Source organism: Wickerhamiella sorbophila, assembly GCF_002251995.1.
Source record: "Wickerhamiella sorbophila strain DS02 chromosome Unknown contig1, whole genome shotgun sequence".
Lineage (NCBI taxonomy): Eukaryota > Fungi > Ascomycota > Dipodascomycetes > Dipodascales > Trichomonascaceae > Wickerhamiella > Wickerhamiella sorbophila.
Window position 1 is genome coordinate 1917529 of NW_020193984.1, and position 20533 is coordinate 1938061.

Genomic DNA, 20533 nt, shown 5'->3' on the forward strand with positions numbered 1-20533 from the left:
AACTCTTTTTTCAACTTTATTTACGCGATCTATTCTGATTACACATGGACGACGCGCTCCGGGAAATCGCTGAATCTTTGCTAGATGACGTATCCGAACGAGTGGTTCGAAGATCCTCTAAACTTGTTTTGCAGAGTAGAGCGAAAATTCAACTAAAGCCAGCTGAAGAGCCCGCACGCAGCTATATCTGTGTACTCCTAGCTGCCGAAGCGCATAGCGGACAAGAATTAGCGGCCAAACCACCAGTTCCCCCGGCATTATTCTCAAAACTAGTAGAAATATTCAGACAAGAGCTCGGGTTCAAAGAAACGGTTGTTGCAGCACCCGAAACACCGCGGAAACGCCGAAAAGACAACCCAGAGACCCCCGTCAAAACACCTCAGCGAAACCCACGAACTCCAGTGAAAACACCCCAGCGAACGCCTCAGCGAACGCCTCAGCGAACGCCCCGGACACCTCGATCAAAAGAGCCTACGACATCAGATATTAAGCGGCTGGCCGCAGAAATGGGTCTGAAAGACAGCACCGTAAAGGCTATTCAGCACGGCTATTTACAGTACAATCATTTGGTAAAGGACAAATGGGGCTTGCTTTTAGGATTGGCCTACGTTGTAATTTCTCGGGCAGAGCCTGATCAGAAGGAACTACCCACCCGCTTGGCCAGAGCGGTGACTGTGGCCAGCGCCAACGGCCGCTTGGAGGAGTGGATACATTGGGCCTCGCAAATAGCCACTGGACAATCGTGGCTCACCAAAGTAGCAGTCGAGCCGGAGCCAATTCGCCAATTGTATACGGGACCAGGTGATTGGGATTAATAAATAAATAAGTCTTACCTCTGACAGCGAGTCTCGGTGTGGACATTCATACACGCCAACGAGCAGTATCGGGCGCCGCAGCGAATACAAACAGCATTGGAGAAATAGCCACAAATTGAGCACTTGGGGCGTGAGGGATAAGGACTGGGCCGAGCGGCCATGCTGAGGAACTTTTGCGTGGCCGACTGATCGTCGTCTAAATGGTTTGCCAGGGTTCTTCTTGACGCGAGAATTCGTCTAGAATTTACCGTTTTGCCTGCTTTCGGTCCTCCTTTCAAGTATGCTGGTGGAATCTCGATCTTGACGTCTCTAAAGTTCTCGTTCATCAGCTCGTTAATTCGCCGTTTGCGAGCTCGTTGCTGGCTCACCTTTGCTGCATCAACTGTTCGAGCCCCAATAACAGCAGTCTTCGCGCCCGCCCGATGCAGCGGAGCACCAGTTAGATCCGCAGAGGCGTCGATTTTCATTTACTTTGTCGGTAAGGCAGACACGCGAAATTTGTCATCAACCATTTTTCGATTTAGACGACTTGGATTTCGGCAGATAATGTCTCCGACAAAACGACTTCATTCAAGTCCGTTGCATGCCGGATCTACGGCTCATCAAATACCGTCATCTCCTGAGCTGGAGCTTGGGCCCACGCACCCGGCAAAGCGCTTTGCTGAGGCAAGTTCTCCAGGCAGTCCACCGTGGACAAACCAAGGGACAAATGGCAAGGTAGCGGCGGTTGCTGGCGCCATGCTTGATGGAATTTCCGATGTGCGCTCTGAGAAATGGCAAAATACGATGCAGGATGTGGTCAGAGCGGTTATTTCAGTGCACTTTTGCTGTCCTACCCCATTTGATACTGAAGGGTCATACGTTTCAGAGGCTACTGGATTTGTGGTAGATGCTGAACAAGGTATTATCATGACCAACAGACATGTAGTAGGTCCAGGCCCCTTTACTGGATTTGCTATTTTCGACAATCATGAGGAAGTACCCGTGTGGGCGGTCTACCGTGACCCGGTCCATGATTTTGGCTTTTTGCGGTTCGATCCCAAGGCAGTCAGGCACATGAAGCTCCACCATTTAGAGCTGCTCCCTGAACTGGCCCAAGTCGGAACAGAAATCCGGGTTGTGGGTAACGATGCTGGTGAAAAACTGTCCATTCTCGCTGGCTTCATTTCTCGAATGGACAGAAATGCTCCGGAATACGGCGATCTCACTTATAATGACTTCAACACAGAGTACATTCAAGCCGCTGCTTCAGCATCAGGGGGCTCTTCAGGCTCTCCAGTGGTTGACGTCAACGGTAAAGTTTTGGCACTCCAAGCGGGTGGATCAACTACAGCTTCGACAGACTTTTTCCTGCCTTTGTATAGAGGGAAACGTGCCTTGAAATGTTTACAAAATAACCAACCAATCACTCGCGGTACTATTCAGGTGCAGTGGATGTTGAAGCCGTACGATGAATGCATTCGATTGGGATTGACTGAAGAGGAGGAAGTTTTGGCTCGGGAAAACCACCCGGGATGTACTGGACTGTTGGTAGCTGAAACTATTCTCGATGGCGGACCTGCTGAAAACTCGATCGAAGAAGGCGATATTCTTATTGAGGTTAACGGCAAGCCCACCGCGCTATTCCGTGACGTCGATGACGTTCTTGATTCCTCAGTCGGTGAAAATATTGAATTTACTGTCCTGAGAGATGGACAAAGAATCAAAAATACCTTTGTTGTACAGAATTTGCATGATATTACCCCCTCCCGTTATGCCATGGTCGCTGGTGCGGTTATTCATGATCTCTCTTATCAGCTGGCTCGCCTATATGCTGTTCCTGTCAGGGGCGTTTTTGTTGCTGAAACGGGCCAGGTTTTCCGCCCTGATCGTGACCGTACTGGCTGGCTGCTTGAGGAAATCGATAATCATCCAGTGAGCAGTTTGGATGAGTTTCTGAAGGTTGCTCAGAAAATACCCGATAGAAAACGGGTGTCTGCGAGATTCCGACACTTGACTGACCTCCACACCATCAAAAGCTCCATTGTCTGCATGGATCGTCACTGGCACAAGGATATCACTGTGGCTACACGAAATGATGAAACGGGTGTTTGGGACATGAAGACGGTTGGTGAGGCTCTTCCGGCTGAGCACATCACTCGGCTGCCAGCGAAGTTTGCCAAAATTAGTGACGACGAGCGCACCGAGCGCATTTCTCGCTCGTTCGTTAAAGTCGAGACCCGTATCCCCTTGTCTATTGAAGGCTACACTGCTTCTGAATGCACAGAATATGGCTTGGTAATTGACGCCGAGAAGGGATACGTTATGGTGTCCCGATTCTGCCTTCCCCACTATATGTGCGACGTTTCCGTGATTGTTGCCGAAAGTGTCATTTTGCCAGCGTGGGTGGTGTTTTTACACCCGCAACAAAACTACGCGATTGTTCAATTTGATCGCAGTCAAGTTGATGCTCCGCTTGAATCTGCCGTACTCTCAGATGAGCCCTTGAAACAGGGCACTCGTTTGCATTTTGTTGGCCACAATTTCAACATGAGAGTGTTTACCACTGAAACCAAGGTCACAGATATCTCGGTGCTGTACATTCCGATTGGCACGGATTTAGCTCCCAGATACAGAGCAACTAATATTGAAAGCATTGGATTTGATGCACCTATGATTTCAGATTGTATTTCGGGTGTTTTGACTGACGAAAACGGCACTGTACGGGCCTGGTGGTCGTCTTTTATGGGCGACGTGAGCTCCAACGGGCGTGACCGTCAATTCCGCCTAGCTCTGGATACATCGTCTATTAGTGGAGTTGTTGCTAAGCTCGAAGAGACGGGTACCATCAATCCGAGATTCCTTGACTTGGAGTGCAATGCTTTGCACCTTGTTGGGGCCCGCATTCGCGGAGTTCCCGACAAATGGCTGAAAAAGGTGCAGGAAAAGCAACCCGAGCGGCCTCAACTTCTCCAGGCTCTGCGAGTCGCCAGCAGTTTGGCTGGCAAAGTATTTGAAGGCGACATTTTGCTGTCCATTGACGGAGAGCTATTGACATCGGCCGTACAGCTCTTGAACCTTGACAAACCATCGGTAAGCCTGACGTTGATCCGCAGCGGCAAAGAAAAACACATTAGCGTCGAAACTACAGAGGCGGAGTCAGTAGTGACCCGCACAATTGTCTCATGGTGCGGCCTCATTGTGCATGCCCCCCACCACGCGGTTGTCCAGCAAATCAAGCAGCCGCCATCGCTTGTCTATGTTGACCATGTGGCGTCAGGCTCCCCAGGCAATCAGTACGGGGTGTCGGCCACCCATTTTATTACCCATGTCGGCGGAAAGCCCGTGCAGACGGTAGAGGAGTTTTACGACGTTGTTTCCGCCGTCGCAGATGATACCTACGTGAAGCTTCGCATTGTCACATTCGATGGCATTCCGTGTGCATGTTCTATACGCACCAACTACCACTATTTCAAAACATGGCGCCGGGATCTTGTCGATGGAACTTGGCAGCGCGAGGGCGGCGACCCGATCGAGTAGCATCAATACTTTAAAACTATTTACATGTGTGGGAGCAGCTTCCCGAGCTTTTTGTGGCGCTGCGTGTTGGCGGCAGTGACTGTGCCGTTCAAATGGCGCAGAATACGGCCACGCGACCAGCCAACGTTTCCGTGCCGGCGGCCGGCTTGTTTGCGGACAAATTCACCTTGCCCGTTCTTCCACCAGCGCTTGGCAGCGCCAGAATGTGTTTTCATACCGCGAACGGCTTGCAGGAGACCCCCAGCTTTCGCAAAAATCTGCAGCATGGTGAGATGGTGATTTTTCAACCGGCGTATAAAACTCTTTGATTTTGTAATCACATGGGGAATACCATGTCTGCGAGTTTTGCCCCAGAATGCACGGAAATGAAGCAAAAATACGACAAATGCTTCAACGAGTGGTACAGTGAGAAGTTCCTCAAGGGCAAAAGCAACCAAAACGAGTGCCAGGAGGTGTGGGACCAGTACCAGACCTGTGTAAAGGCCGCACTCCATAGCCAGGGCATCATCAAGACACTGGACGAGGCGCGAAAAGAGGCTCCGTTCGAAAGTGGCGGCGTGCCGAAAGAGTGACGGGAGAAAAATAAGATAAATTATGTACAGACTCATTTAACTGATGTGGTCGAGGTGGATCTCGTCCAAAATCCTCTTTGCTCCTTTGGCAACCAGGTCGGCGGCAAGATCGATGCCCACCTGGTCGGCCTCTTGGTCGGAGTAGACCTCGGACGAGACCTCTCCTTCGACTGCCTCGGAGCCGTCGACGCTCACCACGATCCCGGCAATACGCAGAGTGCCTGAGGTGGAGTCGTAGCTGGACTGCACCCCGATGGGCACCGAGCAGCCTCCTTCTAATGTACGCATGAGGCTTCGTTCTGCCCGACACCGAAAGCTTGTGGATCTGTGATTAATGCGGGACACTAGCTTCTGGATTCGGGCGTCACCTCCTCTGATTTCGATTCCTAGAGCGCCCTGACCAACCGCGTAGTACATGTCTGGGGGCTCGAGGTAAGATGTGATGCGGTCCTGGAGGTGCAGGCGGTGCAAGCCAGCTGCAGCAAGAATAATAGCTGCATAGCGGCTGTCCTCTGCCTCTAGTTTGTCGAGGCGAGTGCCCAGGGTGCCTCGGACAGGCTCAAATTGGAGTGTGGGGTAGCGGCGGCGGAGCTGAGCCGAGCGGCGTAACGAGGAGGTGCCTACGATGGAGCCATCGGGCAGGTCGGCCAAGTACTTCCACGGCGAGGTACTTTTGATGCAGAGCGCGTCGCGAGGGTCTTCACGCTCAGTAATGGCGCCCAGAATGCAGCCCTCAGGAAGCTGGGTCGGCATGTCTTTCAGGCTGTGCACAACCATGTCGACCTGCTCGTAACCAGGAACCTTCTCCAAAAGCAGTTTTTCCAGCTCCTTTGTCCACAGAGCCTTACCACCAAAGGCGTAGAGCGGCTTGTTTTGAACGTTATCACCTAGAGTGCTCAGGGCAATCACCGGGAAAGTCATACCCGGGTGGACGTCGCGGAGCTTGGCAGCAACCCAGCGACTTTGCACGACGGCTAATTGCGACCTGCGACCTCCTACATATACTTTGAATTTCGTCTCGTCGTCAAAATCGTAGAAATCCGGTGTGCCTGGATTGACTGGCGTGGCCAGCCGCTCGTAAATCTCCGGCGTGTCCGCTCTCGAATCAGTATTATCCATGCTCATTTGTTATTCCGAGCAATGCAAATTCTCTGCTGCTCTAAAGTGCTTCTCTCGCCGCGCGCAAAGGTGTGTCAGAGAAATCCCTCTTCCTATTATAAAGCTTTGTACTCTTAATTTTTCGTTTTTTTTTCTCCACAGTCTGCCCGAACTGGTAATCCTGACATAATAGAAATTACCGCTCCCATCACTGGACGGGCTAGAATTCAATAACCGCAGAGGCTTTTTTTTATGGACTCATTGGCTGACCTGGGGATAGGGGCTGCAGGTGAGAGGGGCAGCATATACGGTCGCTGGCTGGGCATATTAAAGAGTGTGCAGCAGAAAGAGGGCGGGCTGCGCAAGGGCTGGTCTGAAGCGGCCAGGGCCCAGTTCCGGAGCACCTTTAATACGTTTTTGTCGGTATACCCGTGGTTCGCGGGCTACTGGATTCACTATGCTCGGTGCGAGTTCAAGCTGGGCAACACCCAGGGTGTAATTGATGTCTACAACCGGGCCCTCGTCGAGCTGCCCTACGCACCTGATCTGTGGGCTGCGTACCTCGAGTTCATCGTCCTGGTGTGGCATGATACTGATTCAATTGACCGCGAGTTCGAGCGCGCCGTCGCGTTCGTGGGCGACGACTTTTATTCCCATGTCGTCTACGACGTATACCTTGAGTATCTGACGCTGCGGAATTTCCACGCTCGCAAGAGCGAGCTGTTGCTGCTGATTTTAACTAAAACACTGCATCAATTTGCTAAATACTTTGCAATGATTCGAGACGATGGTCTCATGGGTAAATATTATGAGCAACAGGAACGAGTGGCCCAGGCCTGGAAGTACGAGTGCCAGCTGCACCGCCCGACGTTTTTCCACCCCAAGCCGCTGAAGCAACAGGAGCGGGCGGTTTGGATCCACTACTTGGACTCTCAAATCGAGAACGAGGGCTTCAAGCACCAGCTGTTCCGCAGACTGCTGATTTGCGGTGCCTTGGACGAAAGTCTGTGGCTGCGCTACATTCGCTGGCTGATTGCAAAGCGCCAGTCGCCAATCCCGGCGTTTGAAACCGCCGACCGCCAGTTGTCTGCTGATCTGGTTCAGGTCAGACTCTACCATGCCCTGTGGCTGGAACACACTGGTGAGAATCCGACGGCAATATACGAAAAACTTGGCTCCCGCGGCGCGGTTCAGGCCAGTCAGTATGCATCAAGAACTTCGGGAGACCCCCGATCCATCTTAGAGTCGGCTCTCGAGTCAACTTCTTCACCAGCCGACAAGGTCGATTTGCTGCGGGAGCTTGTGAAATATGATAAAAACGCGTTCGAGGCACACCCTTTACCGGACAATGCAGAGTACTGGCGAGCATATTTGGCTGCTCGTCCCGACTGCGGAGAAGATATTTATTTGCGGGCACCCGAAGGGTCTATCACAAACGAGTACCTCGCTCTTCTGGCCCGGACCAATGTTGTAAAGTACGTTGGGGTCGATCGAATGGTCCATAGGTCTGCACTCGTGTAACTAGCCGATAAAAATGTTTACAACCACGCTCAGTACCCACAAACCGATGAGGATTCTGCCGATGAGTGGTGTGAGATGCCAGTTATTGTATTTGACGGCGAACTGCAGAGCAACCAGAACAGCAATCAACAGAGGGCCAGACACAAAAATCTGTGGATCAACGGGCATTTCAACAACGGTCCGTCTTGTCATAACCATATGCACAAGAGACCCCAGACCTATGCCAATAAGCATGGTCATGAAAGGGCTTGCAAAGCAGGCTGAAACAGCCATGGTCGACATGCCCAGCTGGGCAATGGAAATGTTTGTAACCAAGTCGCCCAGAGAGTCTCCAATAGCAAATACCGTAAGCCCCATAAAAGTCTCGGAAATGCCTAGAGATTTTCCGACGATTTGTAGCTCATTGATCACGAGCTGAGCCAAGTTGACCACCCACACCACCGACATCACAAATCCAAGCAACGTCATAGCTAAACTCTGTGGACGCAACCAGCCAATATAAAGTGCCACAACTACCAAGATACTGGTAATCAATGATAAATAAAAGTTGTCCAACAGCAACCAGAGTGCTGCGGGGCAGCCCATGGCTAGAATGATGAGGGCGGCATTCGGGACCTCCCGCTCGCCAACAACAGGAACACTGGCGGCCAAACAAAAAATGGGTAGCAAAAGAATGAATCCATGTATGCGGGCAAGCCAGTGTTTTTCCGAGATATCTTCAAACAATGGGAAAAGATGCAGAAAAATAAAGTGCATAGTGGAAGGCTGGGGTGGGTCATCCTCATGTACACGGGGTACTTGATCAATTTCTTCGCCTGGTGGTTCAATTGTAAGAGAAGGAAGAAGTGGCCGCTCTGATCCTTCCAAATCTTGTAAAAGGTCGCACGGTGGCAGGACGTTCTTGCTCTGTCCCTTGGGTGAAGTCGGGGTTGGAACATCTAAAGGAACCTGCAGAGCCAAAGAGTCCTGTCTGGGAGATCGAGACCTTGAACTTATTGGCGAAAGCCCATCGTTGACAGCATCATGGAACTGATGTGCACCCAGCAGCGAGCCCCTGGGCGGCAAGGGTGAGGGGGGGATGCTGCCGTCATTTTGTGATTCATAGTGATAGATGCCGATATTTCTTGCAACATCGGCATAGAGGTCCTCCTGATTTTTGGTATTATCGAAATGATCCATTGCGATAACAATTGCGTAAACCGCATATAGCGCCAGCAGACTGAAAACCTCGACAAGAGTGATAATGCCGTCGTAAACAATATACATCACCACCACACTTGCCAATAATAGAAACCTGCTGTCACGCTTGAAAAAGCGACTCTCGACCTCAAAGGGCCCAAATAACGCCATCGATCCGACCACGACGGTTGTAATAAATAATGCAGCGCCTATGAGTTCGCCTATGGCCAAGGCATTGGCACCGACTGAAAGGGCAGCAATAGCACCGAATATATCTACCGAGCTGTTTCCAAATGCCACAAATACCACACCCACAATGTTTGCTGAAAGTCCTGACCGTGAAGACAATGTCCGAAGGTTTGGGCACATAAAGTCATATGCTGCGACTGATATGGTCCCGAAAAGAAAAGTCAATAACGCGACATGTCCCGATATGCTCAACCATTCAGAATAGTCGCCAGCCCACTCAGAAAAGGTATGGCTCCAATTTTGATAGCATTGCAGCATCTTGCTTCTGGGGCGGCGTGAGAAGTAAGCGGTTTGACTTGGTGCAGGACTTTTATGCAATATGCTGAGCCCACTATTAAGCAAGAACGAACTCAATGATTCCTTCATGCCTACCCCCTACCCTATCCCAAGCTTCTCCGAAAGTCATCTCCCACTATGTTAGGAACCAGGGCGGCCTGGGCCAAGGTTCCCTCCCCCTACCCTGACCCTATCGTTTATTATCACCTCCCGATTAGAGTGGTTTTAAATTATACCATGAGTCAAGTGCCGGTATGGCAGGGTGATGAAGAGGCGGCTGAATGTCCCATTTGCCATCGCAATTTCACCCTATTCTTCCGTAGACATCATTGCCGCAAGTGCGGGCGTGTTGTTTGTGGGTCCTGTTCTTCTACCGAAACCACCTATCTCGCCACCACCTACGTCGTCTGTCCTCCTCAACAGGTCTATTTGGAGAGCCCGCATGTCCCACACAGAACGTGCGATGAATGTGTGGAGGAGCTGGCGCTAATTCAACGGGCGCTTCCTGAATCTCTACCTACTCGTGAGCTGATGGTCCAGCATGTGAGCCGCATCGACGAGGGGCTCACCCGATGTCCGGTTTGCGACAAGCTACTAATAAACATGAGCGAAACGCAGCAGGAAGCGCATGTGGATGCGTGTTTGCGGGGGCAAGCGGGGTCTCCGGGAAACAATGGCAACCACAACCGCATGATCATTTACCGGCTCAACCCTAAAGAGGCAGGTGCTCTGGGGGAGTGCACGGTATGCTTTGAGGATTTTGAAGCAAATGCCATGGTCGGACGATTAGAATGTTTGTGTGTATTCCACGAAAAGTGCATCTTATCTTGGTTTGCCCGAAAAGGCGCAGGAAAGTGTCCTGTGCATAGCCAATGAACCAAGGGTTTTTATTATTTATTTTGTACCAGTATTCATTCGTAGAGTTTTTGTAATACGAGCTGTGTGTTTTCAAGATATTGCTGCCAGTATTCTGTGAGCTGCCTCAAGTCGGCGCTCTCCTCGTTGATCTCGCTCAATCGGCGCGACAGCTCGTTGATATTTTCGATCAATCGCCGAAAGTTTGTGGCAATTCTCGCAGTTAAAACAAGATGTGTGTATTCGTTCGGATCTTGCATTGAGGACAGAGGAAACACCACAAAGTGGAATTCCCAAATCTATCGGCCTGAACGCGGAGGCAGCAGCTCGCCACACATCTGCTCTGACCTCAAAATTTACCCTGCAAACGGGTCCTAGTCTATCTAATTTCCTCTATCTTCTCCCACCTCACCCTACAGAGCTGTCTAAATATCTCTAGATCCGACTAGTCAGCAAATTTTTTTCACAATGCATTTGATGTACACTTTGGACGCCGATGGAAAGCGGGTTTACACCCTGAACAAAGAGACCAGCACTGGTGAAATCACAAAGTCTGCCCACCCTGCCCGCTTCTCGCCCGACGACAAGTACTCCCGTCAGCGTGTCACCCTGAAAAAGCGCTACAACATGCTACCCACCCAGCAGGAACCTCTTAAGCACTAAGATATTTAATTACGCCAGATCGGTTTTCCCCTACGTTTTTGTCGCATATGTATACCGTATTAAAACTATTTCAGACTAAACTTTTAATCAAAGGAAGCAAAGCCCAGCTCAAATGCGTAGCTCAAGGTAAGCTTGGCATGTTGAAGCATATGGTCGAAACTGAGATGCTCAATCTTGTCGTTGATGGAGTGGATGTACTTGTCAGATGTATCGAGAGCACTCTCAATCACAAAGGCTGAAGGATAGCCGAATTTCGACGCAGAGGCATGGTCGGAGCATGCGTAGCCACAGGTGCTCTCTACATAGGGAATATCGCAATAATTGTCGATCAAAAGCTTGATGTAGTTGGTCAAGCGCTCGTCAACAAAGTCAGTGATAACACTCAGAGCGTCATGGCCAAGAGACTCAAAGTTGCCCGCAGAGTAGCCGGTCATGTCCTGCTGAAGCATAGCCTTCACGACTCGGTCTTCTTTCGAGTAGCGCTCAAAAATATCCTGAGAGCCCCAAAGTCCAACCTCCTCAGCACTATACCAGTGGAACTCGACAGTGTTTTCGGGTTCGTAGCCGCTGTAGGCCAGAACCCGAAAGACCTCGAGAGTGGTGACGGTTCCGGACCCATCGTCATCAGCACCAGGAGCAGGCAAAATATTGGGCAGTAGCAGGTTAATTGAGTCCTGGTGAGCACCCACAACCACAGTGTCGGTGGTTTTGGAGCCGCGGAAGCGTGCAACCAAAGACTTTTGCGGCCAGTCGTGGTCCACCAGCTCAATATCGATATCATCGCGAGCCGATTGAGATACAATGTCAGCCACCTGATCACGCAGCCACAAACTGGACTCTAGTCCGGTTTCCGATTTACAATAGCGAGTGTAAAACGAGGTCAATTTGGTCAGGGTGCTCTCGAGCTCAGCCTTGGACAAATTGCCACTCAATTCCTGGATCATTTCCTTGTAGTAGACCTTGCTCGGATAATTGACATCCGCAGCAACATTCAGAGAGCCAAACTCCAGAGGAAAGTCCGTCACATCCATAAAAGTGACGCCGTCTCGTTTGAGGGCAAGCATCTCATTGAAAGTGTAGGACTTGCGAACACCAGGAGCAGTCTCAAGAATTCGGTCGGGCTCTGAAGCGCCCATGGCCTGCTGAACAACAGCTGGCTCAAAGCTACCGGCAAAGGCGCCACAAACAAAGGCTAAAGCGATAACGGACTTCATATTGTGCCGTGCTGATTAACTGAATGCCGCCTTATGCAGGCTGCCCATTTAGCTCTGGGTAGCTCGCATTTGATTCAATGGTGCAAAGCACGATTGTCCTTCTTTGATATTCAGTTGCCATAGATAAAACCGTGTAGTGTGTACTTTTTATTAAGTTTGAGGAGTTTCACCCGTTAACTCTCCTAATTTACTTGGCTTATTTACCTACTTACATCACGCGTCGCGATGGGAAGACTCAGGAAAATCCGGCTCCATAACTTCAAATCATACGATGGACAGCGCGATATTCCGATTGGAGAGGCATATTTCACGTCGATTGTCGGTCCAAACGGCTCAGGAAAGTCCAACTTGATGGACGCCATCTCTTTTGCGTTGGGGCTTAATTTGGAACTAATTCGGGTCAGTGAGCCACAAAGTCTTGTTTCTGAGGGCGCTCGCAAGGGCACTGCATTTGTGGAACTCGAATACGAGCGCCAGAACGGTACTGTTGTGAAATTCAAGGGCTCTATTCGCAACAACCAGTGTTTCTATGCGATCGATGGCAAAGAAATGGACCACCAGAATTACAAGGATGAGCTGGCCAAAGAAAGCATTCTGGTGGACGCCAAAAACTTTCTGGTATTTCAAAATGATGTTGAACGCGTGGCAAATGGTAATCGCGAGGAGATTTGTACTTTGATTGAGCGCATATCGGGGTCTGTCAACTGCAGACCAGAATATGAGCGGACCAAGAAGAAGCTGGAGCGGGCAAAACGTGCCGCTACAGCCGCCTTTGCTGCAAGGAAGGAACTGAAAGCTGAAATCCAGCAGTACACGCAACAGGAACGGACAAAAGCCGAATTTGATGGGCTTAAGGAAGAACTCAAGCAAAAGAGGGTTGAGTTGGTCGAGAAGCGGATATTATTGCACGACTTGAGATCTTTGGAAACCGAACAAAACCGGAAGGAAATTGAGGCAGGTCTACAGGCTGCCAAGCAGGCGGTTGAAAATGCCCAAAAGACTTATGATCAAGCTAGTCGCGAATATGCCATCGCTCGTCGAGAGGCGGTGCGAGGAGAAGCTCTGTCTCGCGAGCATCAGGACAAAATTAGCTCTTTGGCAACTGACCAGGACAGCCTAAAGCGCAAAATTGAGTTAGCCAATAATGATTCCGAGGCCTGGAAAAACAAAATTGAGTACTCTAGCAAACAATTAGAGCAGGCTGGCGCTGAGCTGAAGCAAGCCGAAAAGGATCTCCGCATCGTCGAGCGTGCCGAACAAGACCTTGAAGAAAAGTTTGCTTCGCTCGAGAGTATCAGCAGTCTAACTCAAGAGCAGCAGGAAGAGTTTCTTCAATTGAAATCCCAGTACCTTCTCCAGACTAATGACGCCCGCCAAGAAGAAGGCAGGATCGAACGCCAGTTGACCCTTAAAGAAAATGACGAGTCGATTTTGACCGATAATTTGGCAACGGCCCAACTACGTGTCGATAAACTCAAAGAAGAACATGAACTTGTTGAGATCGAAAAGAATCAGCTTGAAACATTCATCAAAGAACGGAAAGAAGTTCTTGTTAGCAAGCGGAAGGAGCTTGAGCAAATTGGTGTTGATTTGCAAAAGAGCCGGAGTAAAATCGAGAACCAGAAAATGGCTCTGTCCAAAGCATCTTCCGATCTACGTCAATCCGATGGTAGTATCGAGCACGCAAAGATCCGCAACAACTTCTTAGATGCGGTTGCTCGTCTCAAGCGTAAATTTCCTGGTGTTGTCGATACAATGTCCAATCTTGTTGAGCCCAAAGAAAAGCGATTCAACCGTGCGGTCGACCGTGTTCTTGGTGCGCACTTTGATAGTGTTGTTGTCAACAACTTTGACACCGCTTCTAAATGCATCGAGTACCTGAACAAGGAGGAGCTTGGCCACATGACCTTTTTGCCAATCGATGATCTCAAAGTAAATATTGTGGATCGCATGTTACGAACGATTCATCCCAAAGCCCGTCTAGCTATCGATGCAGTTCAATACTCTGACAAGGCACGCATTGCGGTAGCATTTGTTTGTGGTAATACGCTGATCTGCGATGATCTTGATATCGCGCTTTCTTTGCGCAAACAAAAAAACGTCAAGTCTCGGCTGGTGACAATTGAAGGCTCATTGGTACATTCAAACGGTGCGATCACTGGCGGTATTGTGAAAGAAACCACCCGCTATGATGAACGTCAATTAGTTACGTTACAGCGAAAGATTGAAACGCTTGTTGAGAGTATCAACAGTGAAACGAGTCATGCTGCTGACCTCCAATTCCAAGAGGAAGCTACAGCCACTGATTACGACAAGCTGTCAAAGCTGGTGAAATTCAAAGAAACCAGCCTGGATACGGCTCTTAAACGGCTCGAATCACTCCAAAGAGAGATCGAACATCTTGTAAGGGAATCAATTGATCCCAAGAAGGAAGAGCTGCAAGAAGTGCAGCAGGTTATTTCTGATCTGCGTAGCCAGTTGGATGCTGTCAAAGCACGGTTGCTTGATGCTAAATCTAATGTCTATGGAGCATTCTGCTCAAAGACAGGTGTGGACATTGACAACTACGAGCGCAACTTTGGCGTCGAGACCAGACAACGCCGTGAGCTCGCGAAACAACGCATGCGGCTTGAAGACGTATACCGTCTGGCGAAAGCCCATTATGAAGCTTCTGAGGCTCGAGTCAATGATCACAAAAAGCGTTATACTGAGTTCCGGGAGTTCCTGGCGTCTCTTAACGAACGGTTGGCCGACGTTCAACGGGAACGCAATGAAGCGCTAGAGCAATACGAAGAGCTAAAGCAGTCCATTGACGAAGCTACGGCGAAGGCCGAAAAGCTGAGCGAGGATTTGGTTGCTCTGGAGGCGCAGAAGGACGAGCTGAATGAGGCATTCCAAGACGAAACCTCCAAGTACGAGGAATATGAAGAGACGCAAAACCTGCTCGAGGAGAAACGCAAAGCCATTCTACGTGATGCGCAGTTTGATGGAATTGAGGTGTCTGCTGATCTGAGGAAGCAAGCTAAAGAACCGCAAGAAAGTGTTCTGGAACTCGAAGCGGCAATGGTCACTTTGGATTCCGAGAGCCGGGAGATCAAGAACCGGCTCGAGTCTATGGTCATCAACACCAATGCATTAGAGTATCTTGAGCGGGCGAAAGAACAACTGGAGATTGCAAGCGATGATTTGGTAGCCAAACGTAAAGCCAGCGAAGTTGCCAGTAAAGAGTTTGACCAAATCAAGGAGCAGCGACGCAGCACGTTCTGCGAAGCATTCGATCACATCAAATCAAACATCAACGATGTTTACCAGGAATTGACCCGGTCTAGGCACCAGCCAATGGGAGGAACAGCTAATTTGGTTATCATTAACGAGGATGAGCCGTACCTGGAAGGAGTGGAGTATACGATCATGCCGCCGTCCAAGCGGTTCTGCGAACTGTCTCAATTGAGCGGTGGAGAGCGTACAGTGGCCGCCCTGGCATTGCTTTTCGCCATCCACAGCTTCCAGCCTGCTCCGTTCTTCGTGCTGGACGAGGTGGACAGTGCGCTCGACTATGTGAACGTGGCGTTGCTGGGCCAGTACCTTGAGCGGCATGCCGGTCCGGACTTTCAGTTTATTGTCATTTCCTTCAAGTTGCAGCTGTATTCGCAGGCTAACTCGCTAATTGGTATCTACAAGGACCCCAACGAGTACCGCTCGCAGGTGCTCAGCTACAGGATGGATGACGACGCCGTCATGGGCAATGAATAAATATTTAATACTAGGAGATATCCGCCAACTATCAACTCTAATCTAGCTCTCCGGACTCACCGGTAGAATCCCGGGGGACAGGTACGCCGAGGGTAAGGGCTCCATCAGGGCGCGAGGGTTGCCGTCGTGACCTAAAGCGGTCATGGTGGGGTCTGCGCCTAGAAGACAGCGGCGAAAAATAGCCTTTGGCGTCGGTTTGCAGGCTGTATATTGAGCACGCAGAGAAGTGAGCCTATAGACCGTAATGCTGCGCGGAATATGGCCCTAAAATGCCGTATTCGGGGAAATGATGTTCCGTCCGGCACATGACACTCTCCTCGGCCGTATGCATACCCCACAGCCCAGAACCCTGGGTGGCAGGTATATAAGCGATAAGTTGCGCCCCATCACCATCTTTAACCAACCCAAAAAATGACCCTTTCTGATCCCGCTTTCCCTTCTTCTGCCGCTTTCGACGTCCTTGCTAAGGGCATGGAGGACGCTGCTCTCAAGCAGAAGTACATCAAGCAGGCCAACGTCCTGGTTCAGTTCGACATCAAGAACAAGGATGGTAAGACCGCTTCCTGGTACCTTGATGCCAAGAACAAGGGTGAGGTTGGCAAGGGCAAGGCCCCCAGCAAGGCCGACATCACTCTTATCATTGGCGACGCCGACATGCACCAGCTTTTCGAGGGCAAGGCTAACCCCCAGAAGCTTTTCATGTCTGGCAAGCTCAAGGTCAAGGGCAACGTTATGAAGGCTGCTGCCCTTGAGCCCGTTCTCAAGGCTGCCCGCACTGAGGCCAAGCTCTAAGCATTTTGTAATTCAATTTAGATTATTTTTTTGCCATAACTATCCCGCTCCATCGCGGGCCTGGTTTCCTCCAGCTTACATGAATCTTCGCCATATCACTGGCTGGGGGGTTCAGCGCTGCCGGACGGACCGCCCAGTGCGGTTGGTGGTGTACGCGGACACCCAGAAACAACCGGTGTACGTGAGTGAGCCGGTAGAGATGCCGGACGCCGAGTTTCGGGGGGTGGATCTGGCCCGATTGGGTCGGGCGGGTGGAGCAGACCACCTCGCCGTACGCGTATTTGAGCTCGTTGACGGCCAATGGTGCCTGCTCCACGAAACCGAGCTTTATTTGGAAAATTCAGAGCCTTGGGTGCTCGACAAGGACTTTGGTTCGACCAAGGGCCCCATTGTAGTGTTTACAGTCAAGCAGCATTGGATGTGGGTGCCGGGGCAGAAAAAGCCGTCGAAAAAGCATCGCAAGGCGAATGGATTCACGGCCCCAGAGGCGCTCCGGCCTGTGTCTTCTTTGACCTACGATAAACTTGTAAAGCTGCACACCCTACAGACGTGTTTGGAAGACTCGTGGCGATCTGAATCCGAGCTGATAGCTGAAATTGAGAGCCGGCTGCCGTCGTCGACTGTCAAGGACGTCGCGTACGCCGACAATTTACGCCGAAACATCAAATTGACAAAGGCAGCTGTCGATCAAACTAGCCAAATAACCGCTCGACTACGGGCAGAGGCAACCCGGTACATTACAAGCTCAAAGTCGATTGCAAACCATCTCAACGACTGGCAAAAGTACTGGCCGGCTCTCGAACCCCAAAAGGAATCCACAGAAGAGCTGGACAACGAGGAAAATGCTATGGTTGTTGAACGTCGACGTCTGATCAGAGGGCTCATGGAAATCTTCCCCATCGATCCAATTGACAGAACATTCCATTTTACTATATGCGGACTACCTATGCCAAGTGTGTTTTCTATTAATCATTATGATCCAGTCCAAGTCGGCGCCGTGCTCGGCCTCATAGCCCAGCTCGTCGTGCTTCTCAGCCGGTACCTTGACGTCGCGCTGCCCTACCCAATTAGACCTTATGGCTCACAATCTTATATTATTGATACCGTATCGAAATTGCAAGGCTCGCGGACGTTCCCGTTATGGACCAAGGGCGCTTTGCTTTACCGCGTCGAATACGGCCTGTACCTCTTGCACAAAAATATTGAGCAACTCATGTTATCTCAGAATCTCGCGGTCGCCGACCTCAAACAGACGCTGGCCAACCTCAAAAATCTTATGCTTGTTTGCTCGTAGCTGTATAAATATTTAATTTTCCCTCCATTGATGCCCGCACGCTGTGCATTTATAGAACGTCGTCATAGGCTCGTCGGCACTGCGGATCTGTAACTGGTAGAAATACGCCTTTTCACCACCGCAGTTGGTCGTGGGACACAAAATGGCCGTTTGATCTACATTATCCCACGCTCCTTCTCCGCCAAGCATATCATCAACCTGCTTTCGCTCCATATACTTGCGATCGTACACCTTCATGTCGCCCACAATGGGGAACTGATACGGGCATGTTTTGCACTCGAACTTGTTGCCCTCGGCTCCCTGGGCTATTTGCAGCATATTTGAACAATTCGGACAAAATGTGATCATTAAAAAAAATCTTGGTCAGCCGGGGTTGACTATGAGCCGCCAGGCATTGAAAGATGAGCTGGACAACCCTGATTTTGATGCCCAGGAGGAGATTGACAACAATCTGGAGCTAAACCGCGATATTCTCAAGTCCGTGGCTATTGAAAACACCGAGATCAAGGATAAACCACAGGACAAAGTGGTTCAGCAGACTGCCCTGTTTCTGGACGGGTACGAGGGCTATTTCGATCAGCACAAGCAGCGCGAAAAGATCTCGACAACGCCATTCTCACGGGCCCCTCCGATCGACCATGCAGCTCTTGTTGAGTTAAACCAGGTGCAGCCCCGCGGGTTGGAGCACATCCAGCAGACGCTGTCGCAAAAGTACTCTTCCTATTTCAATCAATGGGCTTTGGAGATTGAGCAAGGATTCAATCTGTTATTCTATGGAATTGGCTCTAAGCGTGAGCTCATTACGGATTTTGTGAAATTCTGGGACCCAGAAGCCGCCGTAGTAGTGGCTAACGGGTACAATACAGCCTTGAGTTTGAAGGAGATCATCAACACGTGCGTTTCGTGTGTTGTTCCCGAAGAGGTTTCTTCGGAATGGCTCAGACAACCCTCTGAACGCGTCATTCTTCTAACCGAATACTTGGAACAAAATAAAATCAGTCTGGTACTGGTCATTCACAACATCGATGGTCAAGCTCTGCGAGATGCTAAATCACGAGAGTTTTTGTGCCGTATTGTGGCGTCTTCGTCCGTTTCTTTGGTGGCTTCCGTCGACCATTTCAATGCTCCAGCGTTATGGACGGCCGAGCAAGTCAGTCAGTTGAACTTTGTCTGGCATAATGTCACCAACTACAAACTCTATCGCACAGAGACCGCTTATATGGATCTTCTGAGCCTTGGAAAGAGCAGAGCGGCCGTTGGAGCCAATTCCGTCAAATACGTGCTTTCGTCGTTGACTCAAAATGCCCGCAGTCTCTATCAATCACTTATTATGCAACAATACGAGCGCATGTGCGAACAGAATTGCGGTCAGAATACTATTGGAACGGTATTTCATGGAGTCGATCTACAGAGCTTTTACCAGTTGTGTGTGGAGAGCTTTATTGTATCGAATGAACAGAACTTCAAGGTAATGTTGTCTGAGTTCCTAGAACACAAAATGGCAGTCAGAGCCAAAAATAAGTCTGGCAAAGAGGTCGTGTTTGTTCCATATACGCTGGACGATTTGGAGCATTTGGTTAGCGATACTTAGACCTACGCATGAGCATGCGAAATTAATCCATAAGGGTTATAGCACACTAATTGTTACATTTTTAATACGGTTTCTTATGGAGGTGAGTCTTTGGCAGTGGCCCTCTTCTCTTTTCGGGGTTTTCAAGCGTCCAGACCTTTACCAATCCGTCTTCGCCGCCAGTATAAACAGCATTCTTGTGGAATGAGAATCCTCTAACCACTTCTTCACCGTGTGCTCCTTCGAGATTGATAGGTGTACCTGCAGCCTCATTAGCAAACGGAACAAGCTTCAATTTAGATTCCGCGTTAGTCCCCACTAAAAAGTATCCATCGGCATAATCTGCAACGTACTGGCATTGCCATTTCTCGCGTAAATCACCAAAGTTGTTTGGTGCTGGCTCCTCGATGTTCTCATCGGGGTTGGCTACCTGATAAATAGACATAGTTTCCATGTGACTGAGAGCAAAGACACGGTTTTCGGATAGAATTCCTGTTCGATGAATAGACGACTCGTGGTTTATTGTTTGATAAACGGCATCGTCTTCGTCAACAATGTCTGTGTTGAAAATGTTGATGATCCCGTCAGTAGAGCCCGACAGTAACATGTTTTTATGCGTTGGATGGAATCTGACGTCTGTAACATCATCATTGTGACTATCGGTGTATTTTCTGAATGGAGAACCAGGGGTTCGGAGATCGTATAGTGCGACAGTGGCATCGTGTTGGAACAGCTCTGTTCCAAAGGCCAATTCGTTCTGTCGACCAGCCAAACAGGCCAGAGGTGCTTTGAAATCAACTCTTACTTGCGTTTTCCCTGTTCTTAAATCAATCACTGCTATTTGGCCCTTGGCATTTCCGACTGAGACAACATTCGAGTCGTGGACTCCAAGGCCAGTCACCTGAGAGTCCCCCTTGAACAAAGCCTTCGCAGTTTCCAAGTCAAAATCAAGAGCGTGGACGGATCCATCAGTGAGGCCTACTACAATTGCATTTTCCACCGTAGCAACGTGAGATACATACTCATTGCCGAAACTAGACGACGCCTTGGCAATCACCATCGAGTCAAGAAGCACAAAATAACCTGCTTTTTTTTTCACTTGACTACACTTGAAACGTTTCCGTCGATTTTCTTGAGTTTTTTTGTCCAAAAAACCCCACAGT

General features: G+C 49.9%; 15 protein-coding genes across 15 annotated transcripts; 8 read left to right on the forward strand and 7 right to left on the reverse strand.

Annotated features, from left to right (window-relative positions):
- Positions 1–44: 44 nt before the first annotated feature.
- On the forward strand, positions 45–815 carry B9G98_01181 (hypothetical protein; the record flags this gene model as incomplete). The annotated part of the gene is made up of 1 exon (XM_024807739.1): positions 45–815. The coding sequence occupies one exon, from the start codon at positions 45–47 to the stop codon at positions 813–815; it is 771 nt and encodes a 256-aa protein (XP_024663507.1).
- A 14-nt stretch (positions 816–829) lies between these two features.
- Positions 830–1282, reverse strand: B9G98_01182 (SWR1 complex subunit vps71; the record flags this gene model as incomplete). The annotated part of the gene is made up of 1 exon (XM_024807740.1): positions 830–1282. One exon carries the CDS (start codon positions 1280–1282, stop codon positions 830–832), a length of 453 nt encoding a protein of 150 aa, XP_024663508.1.
- Positions 1283–1361: 79 nt separating this feature from the next.
- On the forward strand, positions 1362–4334 carry B9G98_01183 (hypothetical protein; the record flags this gene model as incomplete). The annotated part of the gene is made up of 1 exon (XM_024807741.1): positions 1362–4334. The coding sequence occupies one exon, from the start codon at positions 1362–1364 to the stop codon at positions 4332–4334; it is 2973 nt and encodes a 990-aa protein (XP_024663509.1).
- A 20-nt stretch (positions 4335–4354) lies between these two features.
- B9G98_01184 (hypothetical protein) lies at positions 4355–4828 on the reverse strand (the record flags this gene model as incomplete). The annotated part of the gene is made up of 1 exon (XM_024807742.1): positions 4355–4828. One exon carries the CDS (start codon positions 4826–4828, stop codon positions 4355–4357), a length of 474 nt encoding a protein of 157 aa, XP_024663510.1.
- Positions 4829–4942: 114 nt separating this feature from the next.
- On the reverse strand, positions 4943–6025 carry B9G98_01185 (Porphobilinogen deaminase; the record flags this gene model as incomplete). The annotated part of the gene is made up of 1 exon (XM_024807743.1): positions 4943–6025. One exon carries the CDS (start codon positions 6023–6025, stop codon positions 4943–4945), a length of 1083 nt encoding a protein of 360 aa, XP_024663511.1.
- Positions 6026–6256: 231 nt separating this feature from the next.
- B9G98_01186 (Pre-mRNA-processing factor 39) lies at positions 6257–7525 on the forward strand (the record flags this gene model as incomplete). The annotated part of the gene is made up of 1 exon (XM_024807744.1): positions 6257–7525. The coding sequence occupies one exon, from the start codon at positions 6257–6259 to the stop codon at positions 7523–7525; it is 1269 nt and encodes a 422-aa protein (XP_024663512.1).
- Positions 7526–7554: 29 nt separating this feature from the next.
- On the reverse strand, positions 7555–9211 carry B9G98_01187 (Sodium/potassium/calcium exchanger 6, mitochondrial; the record flags this gene model as incomplete). The annotated part of the gene is made up of 2 exons (XM_024807745.1): positions 7555–7627; positions 7668–9211. 2 exons carry the CDS (start codon positions 9209–9211, stop codon positions 7555–7557), a joined length of 1617 nt encoding a protein of 538 aa, XP_024663513.1.
- A 255-nt stretch (positions 9212–9466) lies between these two features.
- B9G98_01188 (E3 ubiquitin-protein ligase PIB1) lies at positions 9467–10105 on the forward strand (the record flags this gene model as incomplete). Its single annotated transcript, XM_024807746.1, has 1 exon — positions 9467–10105. The coding sequence occupies one exon, from the start codon at positions 9467–9469 to the stop codon at positions 10103–10105; it is 639 nt and encodes a 212-aa protein (XP_024663514.1).
- A 725-nt stretch (positions 10106–10830) lies between these two features.
- B9G98_01189 (Leucine aminopeptidase 1) lies at positions 10831–11961 on the reverse strand (the record flags this gene model as incomplete). The annotated part of the gene is made up of 1 exon (XM_024807747.1): positions 10831–11961. One exon carries the CDS (start codon positions 11959–11961, stop codon positions 10831–10833), a length of 1131 nt encoding a protein of 376 aa, XP_024663515.1.
- A 225-nt stretch (positions 11962–12186) lies between these two features.
- Positions 12187–15714, forward strand: B9G98_01190 (Structural maintenance of chromosomes protein 1; the record flags this gene model as incomplete). The annotated part of the gene is made up of 1 exon (XM_024807748.1): positions 12187–15714. The coding sequence occupies one exon, from the start codon at positions 12187–12189 to the stop codon at positions 15712–15714; it is 3528 nt and encodes a 1175-aa protein (XP_024663516.1).
- A 411-nt stretch (positions 15715–16125) lies between these two features.
- B9G98_01191 (Fatty acid-binding protein) lies at positions 16126–16506 on the forward strand (the record flags this gene model as incomplete). The annotated part of the gene is made up of 1 exon (XM_024807749.1): positions 16126–16506. The coding sequence occupies one exon, from the start codon at positions 16126–16128 to the stop codon at positions 16504–16506; it is 381 nt and encodes a 126-aa protein (XP_024663517.1).
- Positions 16507–16585: 79 nt separating this feature from the next.
- Positions 16586–17800, forward strand: B9G98_01192 (UV radiation resistance associated protein; the record flags this gene model as incomplete). Its single annotated transcript, XM_024807750.1, has 1 exon — positions 16586–17800. One exon carries the CDS (start codon positions 16586–16588, stop codon positions 17798–17800), a length of 1215 nt encoding a protein of 404 aa, XP_024663518.1.
- A 12-nt stretch (positions 17801–17812) lies between these two features.
- Positions 17813–18118, reverse strand: B9G98_01193 (DNA-directed RNA polymerase III subunit RPC10; the record flags this gene model as incomplete). Its single annotated transcript, XM_024807751.1, has 1 exon — positions 17813–18118. The coding sequence occupies one exon, from the start codon at positions 18116–18118 to the stop codon at positions 17813–17815; it is 306 nt and encodes a 101-aa protein (XP_024663519.1).
- Positions 18119–18179: 61 nt separating this feature from the next.
- B9G98_01194 (Origin recognition complex subunit 2) lies at positions 18180–19391 on the forward strand (the record flags this gene model as incomplete). The annotated part of the gene is made up of 1 exon (XM_024807752.1): positions 18180–19391. The coding sequence occupies one exon, from the start codon at positions 18180–18182 to the stop codon at positions 19389–19391; it is 1212 nt and encodes a 403-aa protein (XP_024663520.1).
- A 61-nt stretch (positions 19392–19452) lies between these two features.
- On the reverse strand, positions 19453–20430 carry B9G98_01195 (hypothetical protein; the record flags this gene model as incomplete). The annotated part of the gene is made up of 1 exon (XM_024807753.1): positions 19453–20430. One exon carries the CDS (start codon positions 20428–20430, stop codon positions 19453–19455), a length of 978 nt encoding a protein of 325 aa, XP_024663521.1.
- Between the last annotated feature and the right edge of the window lie 103 nt (positions 20431–20533).